This window comes from Lagenorhynchus albirostris, chromosome 10 (genome assembly GCF_949774975.1).
Source record: "Lagenorhynchus albirostris chromosome 10, mLagAlb1.1, whole genome shotgun sequence".
Classification (NCBI taxonomy): domain Eukaryota; kingdom Metazoa; phylum Chordata; class Mammalia; order Artiodactyla; family Delphinidae; genus Lagenorhynchus; species Lagenorhynchus albirostris.
In genome coordinates, this window is record NC_083104.1 from 63,101,267 (window position 1) to 63,120,378 (window position 19,112).

Below are 19,112 nucleotides of genomic sequence, written 5' to 3' on the forward strand. Positions count from 1 at the left end.
ATAATTAGAACATTTATTTTCTATGATCTATTTTTCTTTTATTGCCGCCTAATATCAGGGTAACTTTTTTAGCAGCCACTTCACGCCCTTGGTGCCTATTTAAAGCTTGTGGTCAGTTATAACCCTCTACATTTTTTTTTTTCCACAGGAAGTGTTGCCAAAGTATTTCCCCAAGCTGCATGTGTGCTGGAGCGTGTGTTCATCTCAGGCCTCCCTGCGGATCACCGGATAATAGAGACTGGTCAGGAACCTTACTCTGTTGAACTGTACGATGACTCCAGTGATACTGGTGCCATATGTGAGCTACCCCAAGTTCCTTTTCTAAAGAACAGTCTATTTAAAAACCCAATCTTCTCAAAGGACCTGAGGTGACCAGGCTATTAACCTTTCTAGTAGCTCATTTTTATCCACAACCTTCCCTTTCTCTTACCAAGTACACACACTCTAATCTGCTTCCAACAATTAAATACCCACCTAGTTAATTTTCTTTCCTCACTCCCAGGTTGATTGAGTTCTTGACTTTCTTGTTTTTAAATACTGAGCAGGTCAAGAAACCCAAGCCCTCTCCACCAACCAGGGCTCCGCCCTCTGCCCCGGGGTGGCCTGAAATTGAAGCCAAAGCGGGGGAGGAGGGCTCAGAGCGCAGGCTCGGCAGCGCTGCAGCCGGAGGGACGACAAGAGGTCACTCTAAAAACTGCTGCTGCTGGGACGCGTCAGGTGGCTGCTGGTGGTTCCCCAACGGGTTTTCCTTCTCCCTGTCTCTCTCTCCACAGATTGCTTCTCAAAAGGAATCTGCTGCTGAAACTTCACCATCACAAGTCGGGGACGCCCCTCACACAGGACGGTAAGGACCTGGCGCCTCAATCTCCAATTCTGGTCTTCTAATCCTGGGGTGTGAATGGTTGGGGGGGGGGCGTCTGCGTTCGCGGTGGTAGAGCGATCTCATTGACAGTGGTCTACAGCTTGGTCAGATCCTCCTGTTGGAGCCAGAAGACATCTTCTTGAAATCCAAGGGATGCAATAGATGAGAAGAATGTCATAGCAATAGAAATGCATGCTAAGGATGCCTTATGAAAGTAAAGTGACTTGTAATTTCTAACAATAATTTTAAGTCTCTAAAGCCTAATGTAGGTTTTTCTTCCTCTATTTTATGGAGAGGGGAGGGGGGAAATAAAATTCTTGGGTTTTGTTCATAAAGTTTAGAGTTTCACCTCCATTTTTTGTCAGGAACCGTCAGGAACATTTTGTATCTGATAAGTTTAGATAAAATGTAATCAGTTTTGTTGAAATGGGTAGCAAACAAATCAGACAACTCTTTGAATCCCCAGAAATAGAACCTATTGACAAAATCCCTCCTGCAAAAAAAGAACAGCTTTTAATTTAACTGTGAAACAAGTTTTTGTTCCAAATGTGTACCTATAGCAATGCTGACATATGTTTTATGCTAGAAATCATTTTGGAAATGAAACACTAAAGTAGAAAAGCCCCCTAAAGTTGGACTTCACTGAAAATGGCAAGAGGCAGAGGCTGGGTGTTTCTATTCCGGGGTCAGGCTGCCAGCCGACACACGGGGGGGCTGGAATGTGGCGGTGACCGGGAGCAGACGCAGCTGACGCCCCCTTGGCAAGAAGACCTTCTGGGACCCCAGCTCATTCTGGCATGAGAGTGACAGTGACACTTTGGCACACATGGCTTCCCAGCTTGCCCTGGGTACAGTCTCTCCCAGGAGGCCAGGGTGGAGGGCAGCAGGAAAGAGAATGCTCTTACTTATACAGTGACAGTTCTTTTCTGTAATTGGTTCTAGGAGTTTTCATCTGAAATCTGTTTCAGGCCAGGAGGGACAGGTGTGATCCTGTCACATGGACTTGCCCCCTTGTAGAAGAGGGTAGAATTATGTTACCATGTCTTGGCAGCCTCATTTCAGTCCAACGGTTCTGGATCTATTTGGGGTTATGGACCTTTTTGTGAATCTCTGAAAGCTCTGGGCCCACTTTATAGAAAAATACACATAAACACACATGCACAACATGTTTTCATAATATTCCAGAAATGTTCATGAAATTCCTTGGCTCACCTGAAACCCAACCCAGAAAAGGGTTGCCTGATAAAATACAGGACACCCAAGTACACTGAACTTCAGATAAACCACAAACCAGTTTTTATTATAAGTATGTCCCAAATATCACCTGGGATATATTTAAATACTAAAATAGATCGGTGGTTTTTCTAAAGTTCAAATTTATCTGGAGATCCTATATTCTTATTTACTAAATTTGGCAACTCAGACCCAAATGCATGACTTGCAGATGGAGAATCCCCTGTCTCTGTTGGTTTATCCATATCCGATCATGAGTTGATGCTAGGGTTCTAAAAGGCCATATATGGGGGGGCAAGGGGAAGGAGGGAGAAGTGATACAGACCGGACTTTGACTATTCTGACAGCAAAAGCCAGCTGTTTATTTTTAACTCTCTGTAAAATTTTACAAATGAAAGGTACACATCTCATCTGACAGATGATTAAACTGAAATCCTAAAAAGTTGAATGTTTTGCCATACGTCTTTCAAATGGTTAGAGCAAAATTAACATCAAAACCCCATTCTCAGTTCTGTGACAACCAAAGGGACATTAGTCTTACAAACTAGACTTCTAACCCCACTTCCTGCAACCTTAACGTACACACACAAAAGACAAGTAAAAGAAAGAGCTATTTTACTAAGATTTTCAACAAAACCAAAAATCTTAGCACAGGGTCCTTACATCCTGTATCCAGGTTTGGAAAATAGAAGTTAGCTTTATGTATAGAGTGTGTATATGTTATAGATAGCAGGCCTCTAGCTAAGTTGAGCCATCAGAAATTGATAATATTTGTCTTTAAACAAAAATTGATAATTCCATATTCAACCTAACACTGAAAAGGAAGTGTCTGGTTCTCTGATCAACAAATTCATACAAGATCTCCTTGAACCTACTTCTGTTTTTGGCTTACCCAAACTACTAGAGTTTCATAGACTTACAACCCCTAATAGGATAAAAAAACCCATAGGCTCTGATTGTCCCCAAACGAATCTGTCTTACAATTAAAAGGGCAGCTCTTTTATTTCAGTGTTTGGAGCTATAAAGAACCATTTCATGTTCTCCATATCCAAACTTTGATTTTATAAATTTGAGTTCCACCTCACTCTATCTCAATCTTCCCATGTTGGAAGGAGTTAACTTTTTAACCTGCGACAGATTTCAACCTGCCCTGGATATAAGGGCTATATAGGGGGTCAGGGTTCAATCTGGGTTTGAATCTTTGCCCTACGACACGTTATATACCCATCGTGTGACCTTGGATATGTTTTTAAAACTCTCTCTGAACCTTAATTTCTTCATTTGTAAAATGAACATAATATTATCTGCCTTTTAGAATTTTCACGATGCTTAAATTTTAAAAAATAAAATCATGTCAAGTATTTGCCTAGGCTCAGCACACAGTTATTCCTCAATTTATACATGTAGCTCTACAATTATTATTTTAGGTAGAAATGAAAGTAATAGCTTACATTGAATACATAGTCTAGATTCACGCTTGGTGATTTATATTTAGGAATTAATTATTCACATGCTTAAATTGGCAAATACAGAAGATCACGGCAAATTTGACAGCTCACTTAACTGCCCACTGTTATCACGTGTTGAATACACGACACTATCATCATAGAAATGACACAAGAGCCAAGACCGCCAGTGGGCAGTGGGAGGAGGGCATGGAATTGTGCCTCTGTTGCCCTTCTGCCCACTTTCTAACAGGCAGCTCTTCCAGGGGACCTGGGAGGCAGCTCTGGGCGCTAGTGGATGGAGCGGGGAGGGAAGGAGGCGTGGGGTCCACGACCAGAGAAGAATTCTCTGAGCTCCCTCCACAGAATGAAGGGATAGCTCCGATAGCCTGGGGAGCCTTCCACAACCTTCTGCAGTCTGTGCAGTCTCCTCTTTTACCCAGAAGGGGAAGGAACGGGGGACACTGCAGTGCCTCCAAATAGCTGCTCATCCGACCTGCGCTGTCCAGCGTGTCCTGCTACGGCAGGGCCACTAACGGTCCCGGGGCACCTGTAAAGCTCTTTTTTGATCCCAAGGGGGCAACTCACTAGAGCCCCCTGGCTGGGGAGGGAGAATCATGCCCTTCGTGCTTCAGGAAAAACGGAGAAACAGTCCTGAAACTGTCCCAGTTGCAGGCAGCTCAGATAGGCTGGTCCCCTCACCATGCAAACCCCATGCAGACTGACCGTGACGCCAGTCAAAGCCCTCCCTCCCTGGGGTGTGGAAATCACAGCGACTGCCCAGCTACCAAGCCTGGGGAGGGGGTTCCCTGAGCCTCTGGCCACAAGGCCCTCACTCATTAAAAAAGAAAAGAAAAAGACAAAAAGCTTTGAAAACAACACCAAGAGTAAGTGAAAGCCCCACCCAGCTTATTGAATCAATAAGAATGGAATGCTTTCGAAATGGATTGCTCAACACCAGGTCACACTCTGTATTGTATAAGAACATGTACAGGCAACTCGTTGTAACCACTGCCTCTTCCTCGTAGCCACGTTTTGGTATCACTGTGACCACCATTTGTGATCAGTTACAATATGACCCAGGGGTGCATAGTGAACATTTGTATAACTGTAAAAATTATATATGTTATAATTGAAAAGACAATGAGACTTCTGTGCAAATTGCTTTGACTACTTGTCCTCATATGACCTTGCAGCTGAGTAGTACGTTTCTGTGAATATTCCATTTTTTTCTAATCATCCTCTACAAGCCCACACCATCAGCCTGGCAGTCCAGCACCGTGACCAGATGAGTAAATGGAAGTGAGTTAAACTGTTCCCCTTTCCTTCCATTCATGAGTCCTTAGGCTGCCCTCTTATAACTTCTTTCCTTTAAGGCTGCCTTTGCTTTTCATTCAAGTGTGATTGTAGAAAAATGCTGGTTGGTTGGTCAGTTGGCATGGGGTATGTGTGTGTGTGTGTGTGTTTGTGTGTGTGTGTGTGTGTGTGTGTGTACCCAGTGTGACATGTCAGAAAGGCCTCAGTGTGAGGGTCCTAGAGAGTCATCAAAGCCTTCCTAGTCTGCCTTGTGAGAACATAGCCTCTGGGTTTTGATCATCCATGAAGAGGGAGCTGGTCTTCCCTGCAGTAGGGACTGGAGCACACCCTGTAGCTCTCCTACCATACTTGCCTTAAATTGAGAAAAGCCATGGCCGGAGCCCCACCTCCCTGGGAGATGGAAGAGCAGGGCCAGAGGAAGAGCATTTCTTGGGATGTAGGGAGCAGTGAACACCTCTGCAGCCTAGAGGACAACATCAGAGCCTGGCCCAGCTTCCAAGGAGTGAGCCTGGTCCCCAGACTCCTCTGAGGGGTCTGCAGCATGTTATCGGAGGAATATGGCCCAGACTGAGAACACCTGGGCAGGTGGATGGAGAGCCTCACCTTCGAGGTGCAGACCTAGGAACAGGATGTAATGGCAGTTCTAGTAGAGAAAGACTGAATTTATGAGCATATCTGGGGAAATATGGCCACCAGGAAGTGGTCTGCAGGCTCTGATTTCAAAACTCTCTTAAATGGTCTCCTGAATCTCAGAGCTAAAGAAGCCAGTTACCTTTACACAGTGATTTTGAGGATTCTAAAAACCCTCTCTTATTAAGAAAAAATATATATATTTAAAATATTAATTAATAAGATTAAATTAATGTAATTTGATTAATGTTAAAATATTATGTAAATAATAATATAATATTAGTTTAAAGAATATGCGTATATGTTCCACAGTGGTAGCTCTGTTAGAAATTTGCATGTGAGTCATTGGAGTACACTGATAAAAAAAAAAAAAAAACTCCAAAAAACATGCATATCTGGGAGAAAGAGTAGATTTGCCCACTGATGGATTAGCTTGGATCATCTGTCAGACTAGCTAATGTGTCACCCAGTAGGGCCCTGGAGAAATGGGACAAGGGCAAGAGAATTCAGATAAAGGGTCATGAGGGTTTCCATGGGAACACCAGGGGCAGCAAGAAGGCCAGACCATGGAGGAAAGAGAAGGCAGCAACAGAAAGTAACAGAAGGAAGCCGTGGAGGAAATTTGACTGATTTCACTAGGGCCTCAGTGCGCCCTCTCCTTCCTGGAGGTTCCTTAATCCTTCTCAATTGCATAGCAACTCATCAAGTTCAAACCCTTCCTGGTATCCAGCATCCTTTCTGTATCCTCATGTTACCTGCCTACCTGTCTCCCTCACTCCAGCAATCTTCTTCGTCTGCACATCCCGTGCCGAGTCACCCCTCCCTGCTTCCATAACAGGCATTTCCTCTGCTTTAAAGGCCTTCCCCCTCCTATACCTACTGCTCTTAAAAACCTTTCATTCCTGGAACAGGCAAGATTCCTGTTATCTACAAATCTTCCCATCCTAACCCCACTCCAACAAAACAGTTCCTTTCATTTGAAATCTGAAGTCCAGGTTCATAGATTCAATCTGTTCTATATAATCTGTTATTTTCCTGACATAACCTATGTCCCAAGTTTCTTAAATTTCCAGGCTTACCTTTCTCATTCATAGCAAAGTAAATAATCTGTTCTTCAGCCTATGTCATTGCATGAGTTCCATTTCTCTCCCTGGCATTTTCAAAAATCCCTTAGAAATGTTTAACTGTTCCAGAAATCTACTCTTGATCCCCATGACTGAATCTCCATCCTGTGGCCACTTCCTCTGATTGGTTTCACCCCAAAGCTTAAACAGGTTACTTCCTTCATTCCCTAAAACACATCTAAGAAGGTTATTGATTTTAATGAAAACAATTCAAATTTTTTGAACATTCACATTTTGCAAGACACCCTATTAAATGCTGTACAGACATTTCTCACTAAGGTTTCATGGACCACCCGACAGGCAAGCACCATTATTATCTTTACTTTAGAGGTAAGCCAGTAGAGTGGAGACTCTAAGAGGTTAGTAATCTATGGAAACTCACAGCTCAGATAAATAGTGGAGCTGGTATTTACATTGTATTTTCATTTTCATTCTCATTCAGTTTGAAATACTGTCTAATTTCTTCTTTGACTCATGGATTATTTACAAGCGTATTGTTTAATTCCCAGGATTTCCTCCAAAACAATGAGTGGTTATAAGCCCGACATCCAAATGAGTAAAAAATTGCCCATAGGACTTCCTCCAGGAAAATAGACAGGGCTATTTCCAAAAACACATTTGTACTCCTACTGGTAGAATCTACTGGGTTTTTGTTGTTTTGTTTTGTTTTTTTAAGTTACTCTGCTGTGATTCCCTACTTTCTTATTGTCATTTTGTACTTGTCATTGTTTATCTATTTAACACAAATTACATATTGTATTGCTCCATCATTCCCAGTACAGCGCCGCCCACACAGCAATAGGTGTCTGATAACTACTTGCTGAACAAAATTTTTAAAATTTTCCCCAGAAAAATCCAACAAGGGGACACTTACCACCTAAGTCAAATGCATTTGAAGACTAAAATGATGGTGGGTTGAAAATCTGTTTCACAAGGTAAGGATGCATGTGGCTTTGCCTGCAAGAAAGAATGAGGAAGCACAAATGTGCTACAGTCTTGTAAACAAAAACAAATGTGAATATGACAGAGCCTAACGAGGAAGAAAAAAAGCCCTGGCAAAGCAAAAGACCTTCTCTGTTTCCTACCTACTTGCTACTCTCCTTCCACATGGAAAAGAACAGGAACAAACACAATAGAAAGGTTATGGAATTGTTTTTAACATCTATTCCAGTAATTAAACTGAAGACTTTCAAGGGGGATCAAAGCTAAGTTTTACCTCTCAGGATGAACTCAACAGTGAGACAAAACACACACACACACACACACACACACACACACACACACACACACACACACACACACACCACCCCTCAAAAACTATAAAACACCTAAACATCTAAATGTGCATCAACAAGGGAATAATTGAACAAGTTTTATATATCCTTACTATGGGAATCTATGCAGCTGTTAGGGACAATGATATACATTTATGTATGTGCTGATATGGAAAGATGTACATGAGTACATCCAAGTGAAAAAAGCAAACTGCTGAATAATATAGCATAAACTTGTTTTGATACAAGTTCTCTTATAGTGGTATGCTGGAGCTCATGAGAACCAATTTACATTTTCAGGAATTTAGCAAACTGGTTGTTGGTAGCTTAAAACCAACCACAACAAGTGTATTTGTACTCAAGAAATTAGCACCTTACAAATAAGGGGTATTTTCCCCCCCTGGAGAGTTGATTTACCAGCACACCACTGCTCAAACTATGCAAATATAAGTTTGCATAAGCATATACAATTATCTGGAATGATATAAAGCAAACTGTGAGTTGTTGAACTACACATACTGATTTTTTTATTTTTAAAATGAAAAAAAAATAAATAAATGGATGAACCTAGTGATTATCATACTAAGTGAAGTAAGCCAGACAGAGAAAGACAAGTATCATATGATATCACTTCTATGTGGAAACTAAAAAAAAAAAAAAAAAAAAAAAAAAAAAAAAAAAAAAAAAGATACAAATGAACTTATTTACAAAACAGAAGTAGATCCCCAGACATAGGAAACAAACTTATGGTTACCAAAGGGCGAAAAGGGAGGGAGGGATAAATTAGGAGGTTGGGATTAAAATATACACACTACTATATATAAAATAGATAACCAACAAGGACCTATTGTGTAACACAGGGAACTATACTCAATGTTTTGTAATAACCTATAAGGGAAAAGAATCAGAAAAAGAATATATATATTCTGAATCACTGTGCTGTACACCTGAAACTAAGATGACACTGTAAATCAACTATACTTCAATAAAAAATAAAAATGAAAAAAGAAACACCAGTAATTTCACAAGAAAGTGAAAGGCTATAGATAAAATCCATTTAAAAGTCTAAGTGGGGCTTCCCTGGTGGCGCAGTGGTTGAGAGTCCGCCTGCCAATGCAGGGGACGCGGGTTCGTGCCCCAGTCCGGGAAGATCCCACATGCCGCGGAGCGGCTGGGCCCGTGAGCCATGGCCGCTGAGCCTGCGCGTCCGGAGCCTGTGCTCCGCAACGGGAGAGGCCACAACAGTGAGAGGCCCGCGTATCGCAAAAAAAAAAAAAAAAAAAGTCTAAGTGTAGCATCTTCTGATGACTATGCCCAATATATTGAGAAGGGCTAAAATAATTTAATCTGTGATACTTTAAGGGCCATGTATTTATTTGGTAAACTTAATATATTTCAGGGCTACATTTAATATTAAAGCTGTGCAGAGCTACGTAATAGAGCTAAATCTACGCTTCCTATAGATTTAAAAACTGGTTCAGATATTTATAACATTGATAATAGGAAGTGGTTACTGTCCTTAATATGTCAGCATCTATATAAATATATTTCTAAGAGGCACATTAGTAGATTTAGAACTTCAGTGTCAAAGCATAAAAATAGTTTTTATTCTTAATGGGCTGCTAAATTATTATTCAAAAGACTGTATCAGTTATACTCCGATCAACAATGTATGGAGAGTACCACACCAATATCTGATATTCTGAATATTTTAAAATATTTTAACCACTTGATAAGCAAAATTTGATGACAAAAAATAAAAAGGCTCTCTGGATTTCAGTTGACAGTTCTCTGATTATTGTTAGTTTAGCTTTTTAAAAATATTAACTGTTTGTATTTTCTTTTCTGTGAACAACCTTGTTACCTAGACATAGTCTTTGTCCACTTTCTACTTGGATTACCTTTGACTTATTAACTTTATGAGCCCTTTAAATATCGTTAGGGAATTCCCTGGCGGTCCAGTGGTTAGGACTTGGCGCTTTCGCTGCTGGGTCCCATGTTCGATCCCTGGTCGGGGAACTAGGATCCGGCAAGTCTCCCAGCAAGGCCAAAAAATAAATAAAAATAAATACTGTGTTAACTTCACTTTAACCTTTTATCTGTCAAAAATGTTACAAATATTTGTCTTCACAGTCTGTTGCTTGTCTTTTAAATAGTTGGTGCTGTTTTATAGATATACATTTTCATTTTTTTAATATTCAGATATTTCAGTCTTCCCCTTTATGCTTCTGGATTTTATGTTATGCTTAAGAGGGTCTTTCCTACTCTAAGATTTTTTTAAAAACTACTTTGTTCTAGTTCTTGTGTACGTTTGTGTGTGTTTGTGAGTCATTTAGAAATTCAACTGGAAATTATTTTAGTGACTATGTAGAGTAGAAAGTACTTGACTATCATTACAATTCCTTATCCATTGATTGTTAGCCACGTTTATTCTAATATATATTCTACATTTAACACGGATTCCTGAATTTTAGTGTTATAATATTTTATTGAGAGAGAAAAACTTCAGGGTAGTTGTCATTCACTTTTTCCTGAACATAAACTAAGCCCTTAAAAAGACGTTTAACTACTATTCCATAATAACTGTACAGGTAGATCAGAGAATATTGGGTCATTTCTGCTACATAAAATTACTTGGCCATATAGCTATTGAGAGGTCTCATTTGATAATATAAATGTTTCTAGAATTGTCTACAATGATCGATGCTGAAGTAAACTGTGAATAAGATGTGCATCTAGTTTAACGTAAGTCTTTAAATCTAGTTTTGACACTTTAATCAATCTACGTTATGCCCTTAAAAAACTACTATCTTATTAAAAAAAGGAAAGTTTCTCAATGTAGCATTTCAAAGTTTAATGCACAATTAAAATAAAACCGTGTCTTTTTTTTTTTTTTTTAGCAAGTTTTTGCCTGTGACAGTGTGTTTGCCACCATGGCCCCCAAAAAGAAGACTGTCAGAAAGAACAAAGGCAACATCAATGAGATGACCATCATTGTAGAAGACAGCCCCCTCAACAAACTCAACGCTTTGAATGGGCTCCTAGAGGGAGGCAATGGCCTTAGCTGCATCTCTTCTGAATTAACAGATGCTTCTTACGGCCCCAACCTCCTGGAAGGTTTAAGTAAAATGAGGCAGGAGAGCTTCCTTTGCGACTTAGTCATCGGCACCAAAACAAAATCCTTTGACGTTCACAAGTCAGTGATGGCTTCTTGCAGTGAGTACTTTTACAACATCCTAAAAAAAGACCCCTCTACCCAAAGGGTGGATCTCAGTGATATCGCACCGCTGGGCCTGGCCACGGTCATTGCATACGCCTACACTGGAAAGCTCACTCTCTCCTTGTATACCATAGGAAGCATTATTTCTGCTGCTGTTTATCTTCAGATCCATACCCTTGTCAAGATGTGCAGTGACTTTCTGATACAAGAAATGAGTGTTGAGAATTGCATGTACATTGCTAACATTGCCGAAACATACTCCCTGAGAAATGCAAAGGCAGCAGCCCAAAAATTTATCCGGGATAACTTCCTTGAATTTGCAGAATCAGATCAGTTTATGAAACTTACATTTGAACAAATTAATGAACTTCTTATGGATGATGACTTACAGTTGCCTTCTGAAATAGTAGCGTTCCAGATTGCAATGAAATGGTTAGAATTTGACCAAAAGAGAGTGAAATATGCTGCTGATCTTTTGAGCAATATTCGCTTTGGTACCATCTCTGCACAAGACCTGGTCAGTTATGTTCAGTCAGTACCGAGAATGATGCAAGATGCTGATTGCCACAAGCTTCTTGTAGATGCTATGAACTACCACTTACTTCCCTATCATCAGAACACATTGCAGTCTAGACGCACGAGAATCCGAGGGGGCTGTCGTGTGCTTGTCACTGTGGGGGGCCGTCCAGGCCTTACTGAGAAGTCCCTTAGCAGAGACGTCTTGTATAGAGACCCTGAAAATGGATGGAGCAAGCTTACAGAGATGCCAGCCAAGAGTTTTAATCAGTGTGTGGCTGTGATGGATGGATTTCTTTATGTGGCCGGTGGTGAAGACCAGAATGATGCAAGGAATCAAGCCAAGCATGCAGTCAGCAATTTCTGCAGGTACTGGCTCTTTTATTAGGAATAGAAATCGTTCAGTGTTATGAACATAGAATGAAATTAATCATGCCTATTAGCTTAATTCATTGGCTCAGTAAATCAATAATAATACTAATGCCACATTACATGTATATAACACTTCACATTATATAAAGTGCACTCACATATATCATGCATTATAATTTTCCAAGTAAGCCAATGAAGCGAGCACGGAAGATATGATGATTCTGATTTTACATGTGAGAAATTTGACACCCAGAAAAGTGACACCACTAGTAAGTAGAATTCGCATTTTCTCATTTCTGGTCAGGGTGCTCTCCACAATACCCTGCCTTTTTGAAAGAAACTGGGTGCAAATTTAGTTTTTAACATTAAATGGTAAAAAAGATTAAAATGATACAAAATTTCTTTTTAAGTGGACTGTTACTGATGACTTCAGATTTATAACTGGCAACTAGAATGAGATCATTAAAAATGTGGCAGCTAATTAATTTCAAATATTTCTTTAAAGACTGAATACCATCAATATTTTTGATACCTGTAAACAAGAGTAAAAGCATGATAAATCCTGCAGAAAGTGGAATTCAAATGCATATTATTTTTGTATATTTATAATAAAAAATTAAACCTCCATATACATGAAATGTTCAGAAAGTCATGCTTCTATCATGGTAGTGGTTCAAAGGCAAACATAACTAATGAACAAGATCTGAAAATTCATCTAGTAAATCATAAAAAATATTCTTTATTGTTTCATTATATGTACATGTGTGTCATTTAAACGAATCCAAACAATTGATTTTTAGCCCTTAATTTATAGCTATGGTTAAGTTTTGATTTGGAGGTGAAATGAGACAAATATGAATGAACATCAAACAGAGTCAGTTCTGTGTTTACAATACTTGGAACTATGGAAAGTGTTAGTTTACTATGGGTGCCTTATTTTCCTCCTGCTGATAACTACTTGTACTCAAGTCACTGTTTTTGAGGTATTGACTTCAGTGCTTATGGTATAATAATTGTAATGCTGAACACTGAAAAAAATATACCCCTACACTAAAAAGTCAGACCTACTAATAAGTGCTAGAAAATAGAGAAGCATCAAAAGTTAAGGCTTTGTTGATGCACTGGGACATGAGTTCTATTGTTCTCATTATAAACAGATGACAGAAGACTTAGTGACTTAGCTTTACAGCGGCAATGCCAGGAGAGGTGTGTGAACAAGAAGGGGTTTGTGAGAATGGAGGAACTCAGTCAACTTTCTTGATTAAGCCATGAGAATGAGCTAGGGGTGGCTGGTGTCTGAAGATATGTGGAATTGACTTTAATGTGGTCATATTCCCTTCTCCGATTCCACAAATACCCAGCTTCCACCCTTCCTCCACGTGCGCATCCCCTAAATCCTACGGGATGATGGATTTGAATATGAAGGAAAGAGGACTGGAGGTCGATCTCAGCGGGGTGGTCTCCCGGTAGCTGCTTTTATAAACGGGAGGAGGGGGAGTCACCTATGCCTGCCCTGCCTTTCCCAAGGGTCACACTTTTTTACTGGTTGAGAGAGGATTAGCAGCCTCCAGGCGAGGAGCTGCGATGGGTCCCCAGCCTCCTCGCAAGGATAGTGTCGAGCCTCCCACGTCCTGGTTGGCGGCGTCACCTGGGTTCCCCGGCTGCCGCCCACAAGGCTGTCACGCTTGCTCTACCACTTCCAGATACGATCCCCGCTTCAACACCTGGATCCACCTGGCCAGCATGAACCAGAAGCGGACGCACTTCAGCCTGAGCGTGTTCAACGGGCTCCTGTACGCCGTGGGCGGCCGCAACGCCGAGGGCAGCCTGGCCTCGCTCGAGTGCTACGTGCCGTCCGCCAACCAGTGGCAGCCCAAGGCGCCCCTGGAGGTGGCGCGCTGTTGCCACGCCAGCGCGGTGGCCGACGGCCGCGTGCTGGTGACCGGCGGCTACATCGGCGGCGCCTACTCGCGCTCCGTGTGCGCCTACGACCCGGCCCGCGATGCGTGGCAGGAGCTGCCGGCGCTCAGCACGCCGCGGGGCTGGCATTGCACGGTGGCGCTGGGCGAGCGCGTGTACGTGATGGGCGGCAGCCAGCTGGGGCCGCGCGGCGAGCGCGTGGACGTGCTAACCGTGGAGAGCTTCAGCCCGGCCACCGGCCAGTGGAGCTACGCGGCGCCGCTGCCCGTGGGCGTGAGCACGGCGGGCGCCTCGACGCTGCACGGCCGCGCCTACCTGCTGGGCGGCTGGAACGAGGGCGAGAGGAAGTACAAGAAGTGCATCCAGTGCTTCAGCCCCGACCTCAACGAGTGGACTGAGGACGATGAACTGCCCGAGGCCACCGTGGGCGTGTCGTGCTGCACCCTAGCCATGCCCAATCACGTGACCCGAGAGTCCCGCGCCAGCTCGGTGTCCTCCGTGCCCGTCAGCATCTGAACCCGGGGAGCCGCGGGCTCGCGGGGAGAAAAGATAGGCATCGCGGTTCAGCTAAAGGAAAGGAAACTATCTAACATTTACTACAGGGGAGTCTTTTCAGATCCATCTAGGCATCTGCCTTGGTGGTTTTCAGTTGCTGGTGTGGCATCATCTACCTCTCTGTCGATTTTTTTTTTTTTTTTTTTTTTCGTTTTTTAAGCAAAATACAGATCCGGAGCCAACAAAGGAAAGAAGCCATTTATTTCAGCGGCCACTGGGTGGCAGACAGAACTCGCGGTGGGCACTTCCATCGTGGCATCCTTTCTAAACATAGAGCGGTTACACCCACATTTGAGATTGTGCTTCTGCACTTTAATACACACGAAGCCTGTGTGAGTAAGAGATTTCTCGTACAAAAGTTTATTTTCCTTTCTCTTTTTTTTCTTTAGGAAGTTTAAAATATTCCTTTATAGGCTTCATTTTTAAATGGAAATCAGTCTACATCCATAAGGACTTAAGATTTAATTCTGTGTTTCTATGCAGTTTCTTTACTTATACATGCCTGAGTAAAGGATTTCGAAAGGCATCCCAGGAGAAAATCATAAAGCTTAAGACAAATACTGACGGGAAAGTAATAGGGATTCCACCCCGGGGCTGACAGGTTGATGCCTTTGGTTTAGCGGTGATACCCTCCTCCCTGCCTCAGGCCCCCAAAAGTATTTCCTATCATAAAATCCTACTCTCAGAGAAGGAATGACATCAGTCATCTAATTTATAGGCAAATTTAAACCATTTTGTTGTTTCTCCTAGAAGTATTCACATTTTACTTTGGTCCCCCATTAAAAGAATTGCAAGTAGTACTCTCACCCTAAGCACTACATCAAGATGGCTAAAGGCAACCTTGACCTTCATGTAAGCCCCCAGAAGAACACCAAATAAAACTCTGTCTGTAAGGATCCTTAACATATAGCATATGCAGCCTGAAGGTTATGCAACCAGTAACAATAATTTGATTTCTTCCAGTCTTTTAGATGAGTGAGAATGAAGGAAACATTTGGAATTCCTGGATTTGGCAATAGCAGAATGAATGGGTCCCCCTGTTGGTAAATTCTATTGTTTACCAATTGATTTCAATCCTGATTTCTTAATTAAAAATCTAACACATTCATTTTCTATAGAAATGTTAAGATAATATATGCCCATTTGATTATATATTTTTAAAATTTCATCTGCTCCAAATTAGCTTTGCAAATTAAACTATATCAGCTCCATATCATTTTTCTTATATGTTCGCCAAGTTTGGAAGCAAGGGAATGATGGCAGTAAATGATATATATTTTCCTTTCTTCTAATTTATCCTTTTATTCTTTGATAGTTCACTTGTTTTGGAGAGGAAAGGCCTATAAATTATGGGTTATGTGCAAATGGATTTTGAGAAATAAGACAAACTATTTAAATGGTGAAACATGACATCTATGACAGTATAACCGGGTTTTCATGAACCCTGTCCTCTCCCACTGTGTGTAGATAGGTTATGGCTAGAGTTACAATATTTACATTGAAAATATTTTATTCGAACTGTGAAAAGTGGTTCATATAGTAGTACACTTTGTGGAACAATTTTATATCATTGCCCCTTATGGAAAGTTCAATCTCTGGGTATTTAATGGTAACACTCGGGTAAAGGCTAGAACATTGCGGGTTGAGAACAAAACGTTATTAATGTAAAAACACTGGGCTGTTTCCTAACCCCACACAGGGCAGGAGGAGCTTCTCCAAGTACAGAGCAGATCTGCTCCTTGATTCTTTTTTGGCCCAGGCTGAAAAATAAACCTGTGTGAGAAACCAGTGTATGGAGCTGGTTATATCACTGAGCTCTTAAGTCACAATGTACAACCTATAGATAGACTTTTGTCCTTGCAGCACCTGGGTAAAATAAGCTTTTCATTTGTAATAAGTTGTTTAGGACACAACTTCCAAAGCGTATATGAGGGTGACTGTAACATCTTTTAGTTTGGTATAAACATATATTTTCATACAATCGAGAAGCTATAGCATACTGTTAATTTTGAGAGACAAAAGGTGATGTATTATGGATTACAGGTCATAAGTGGGCAAATAGACATAATCTCTTGATGCTCACCAAGAGATGTATCTCCCATTGAGATCCTAGAAGTATAAGTGGGGGGCTTAAGGCTGGAATGAAATAAGAATCAATCAACTGTAATATTTTATCATGGATGAATGAGGAAAGACGCTGAAACTAGAGGATTTTTCATCTATCAGAGCTTTGTAAAATACGGTGCACAAAAACTCGGCAGTGGCTTTCTAGAGGTGACCCTGGAGATGTGTTAGGATGGATAAAGCATTTGAAATGACCATTTAACGTAGTTTCTACATTGGTTATCTGAAGACTCACAGTATACAAATATTGGGGCTACCCAGGTTCCTGGGTGCATTGCTGCTGTATCTCCTGCTTCAACCATTAGGTCAATAAACAAAGACCAATAGGAATTTGGAATTCCAGAATTTCTGACATAACAAATTGGAAGGGAGCGTGGAACCTAAGGGTGGGTGAAGGTTTTACCTCCTGGAACATCCTGCACAGACCACTGAAAGACATGAAAACATGCAGCATCAAAATAATGCCTGTCATCTTCCACGTGTCAGTGAAACACACTCTTTAACCCAGCTACTGAAGCAGGTACCTCTAGAAAACTTGACGACTTCCCCATGTTTTCCAACTGGAAAATTACTTCATTTTCATTACGTTGTAAGCTTACATTCAGTCACGCTCCCAAGTCTTAGGAGCCAAGCCGATACCTCCTTTTATTTTTCCGAAAGCAGAGGACTTGTTATTTTTGTAATACCAGAGTCCTGGGATGAAATAAAAGCATGGGTTCAATGTATCAGAGAAATAGCAGGTTACCCAGCAGCTGAAATAATAAAACTCAAGCTCTCTTTTTCGGAGTGGGCCAGAGACCTGACATAAAACTTTCCAGGGAGCCAGCCTGTAGTCTGTCCGTTTTTAGTTAGGTTCCTGGTGCCAAGTTGTTGACCCTCCTGCACTAGTTGCTTTCAGTGGCATTGGATGAGTTTTATTTTTACTTCCTATGTTGTAAGAATGGTTATGAATAAGGAGGTCAGGGATGGTACAGATGAATATAATTCTAAACAAGGATTAGATGGTAGTGGACTGTTATGAGTGAGGAGGTATAATTGAGGTAAGAAGAATGAGAGAATGTACTGACTGGGTCTGTGACTTAAGGCAGAGCAGCAATTATAGTAAGTGTATTTTACAAACATGCATGTAGATAGAGGTTTGCTTGGAAACATGTAAGTGTTAAGAGGTCCACATTTTGCTGGTTATCCTGGCCAGATAGCTTCCGAATTCAACAAAGTTACTAGATAAAAGAAACTAAAATCACTTCATTTAATTAATGTTTTCCCTGAGTTACAAAGAAGTGAATTTATGTCATCCACTCTGAATGACTCTTCTCTGAATGAGCTAGATTCCCACCCCAGCCACTGTTGGATATATTCTCTAGCACAAGGCAGCATTCAAAGGAATTATTTTTCAGTATTTCTTTTCATATTTTAAAAACTATAGACTAGTTTCCTAAACACTCCTCCATGGTAATTATGAGAATTAAAGATTCTAAAATATTAACAATTTACCCTCCAGCACATTGAGAGGGTCAAGACCATTTAAATGTCCCTCTCAGGGAACTTGAAATAAAATATTTGTCTTGAATACTCCTAAAAATCTTTGTATTATTTAGCAAATTTTGGCCCAAAATTTCTTTGTTTGCTTAAGACATTCTTGTACTCTATAAGGAACAACAAACTAAAAGGTATGTCGTGTTTGTAACTCCTCTCTATCAATAAAGCTGTGTTCAATAAGCGCTTTGTCAGTGATCAGATATGGGTAGTTTTGAAGTGTTCTTTCTGTGATGGTTGGGGTGTTGGTTTCTTTCTCTTTTTTTCTCTATTTAGTTTTCCTGATGACTCAGCTCAACAAAACACAACAAAAAAAGGAAACAACAAATAACTGAAAAGCTGTTCCAATAACTTGAAGACTAGTGAAAAATAAAAAGGGATAAAGTGACTTGCTCTGTAACTCAGACAGAAGCCTAGGTCTGTCTCTCAGTCCTGACCATGTAGAAGTCATGGATTAAGTGTGGTTTCTTATCTCAGTTCCACCCTGACCACAGCCAGCCTGGCGCAGACTCAGGTTCATCATCATTTGCAACGAAACCACTTTTTAGAAAATGAAATTGTGTTGTTATGCAGACCAGCCCTCACAGCCTTTCTCTTCCACCTCACCGTCCAGATGAGCAAATGATATGGAACCAACATGAGATGCTCAACCTTTAATCTGAGTTAGCAGTAAAGTATTAAAACTCAGTTGAAACCATCTTGGTCATTTCTAGAAAATTCTAAATGGCAGAAATACTTGTTCTTAAGGCTCTCCAAGCTGTGTGACCATGTAAAGAGAGTGGATTGGCCTCCAAACCGAAACAGAAGCCACGTTCCCAGTTTTGAGCATCCCAGCCAGGGGCCCCAGAGTTTCTTTGTGTTTTCTTTGAACTCTCACAGAATTCCAAGCTTCCCTACAGGTTAGCACCACCCCCCGCCCCCGCATTCACATACCATCTATCCAACTCATAACATAGATGAAGCTATTTCATCCCACTGAAATAA

At 41.1% G+C, this 19,112-nt stretch overlaps 1 protein-coding gene across 1 annotated transcript; it reads left to right on the forward strand.

The window, feature by feature from the left end:
• The first annotated feature begins 717 nt into the window (after positions 1-717).
• Positions 718-18,331, forward strand: KLHL31 (kelch like family member 31). Its single transcript, XM_060162539.1, has 3 exons — positions 718-844; positions 10,786-11,990; positions 13,697-18,331. Exons 2-3 carry the CDS (start codon positions 10,819-10,821, stop codon positions 14,427-14,429), a joined length of 1,905 nt encoding a protein of 634 aa, XP_060018522.1. The 5' UTR covers positions 718-844; positions 10,786-10,818; the 3' UTR covers positions 14,430-18,331.
• The last annotated feature ends 781 nt before the right edge of the window (positions 18,332-19,112 follow it).

What these genes read in the sequence shown, in the direction of transcription:
- KLHL31 (XM_060162539.1), top strand. Translation starts at nt 10,819, where the DNA reads ATGGCCCCCAAAAAGAAGACTGTCAGAAAGAACAAAGGCAACATCAAT. An exon ending in GCAGTCAGCAATTTCTGCAG is followed by an intron (nt 11,991 to 13,696) that starts GTACTGGCTCTT and finishes TACCACTTCCAG; the next exon opens with ATACGATCCCCGCTTCAACA.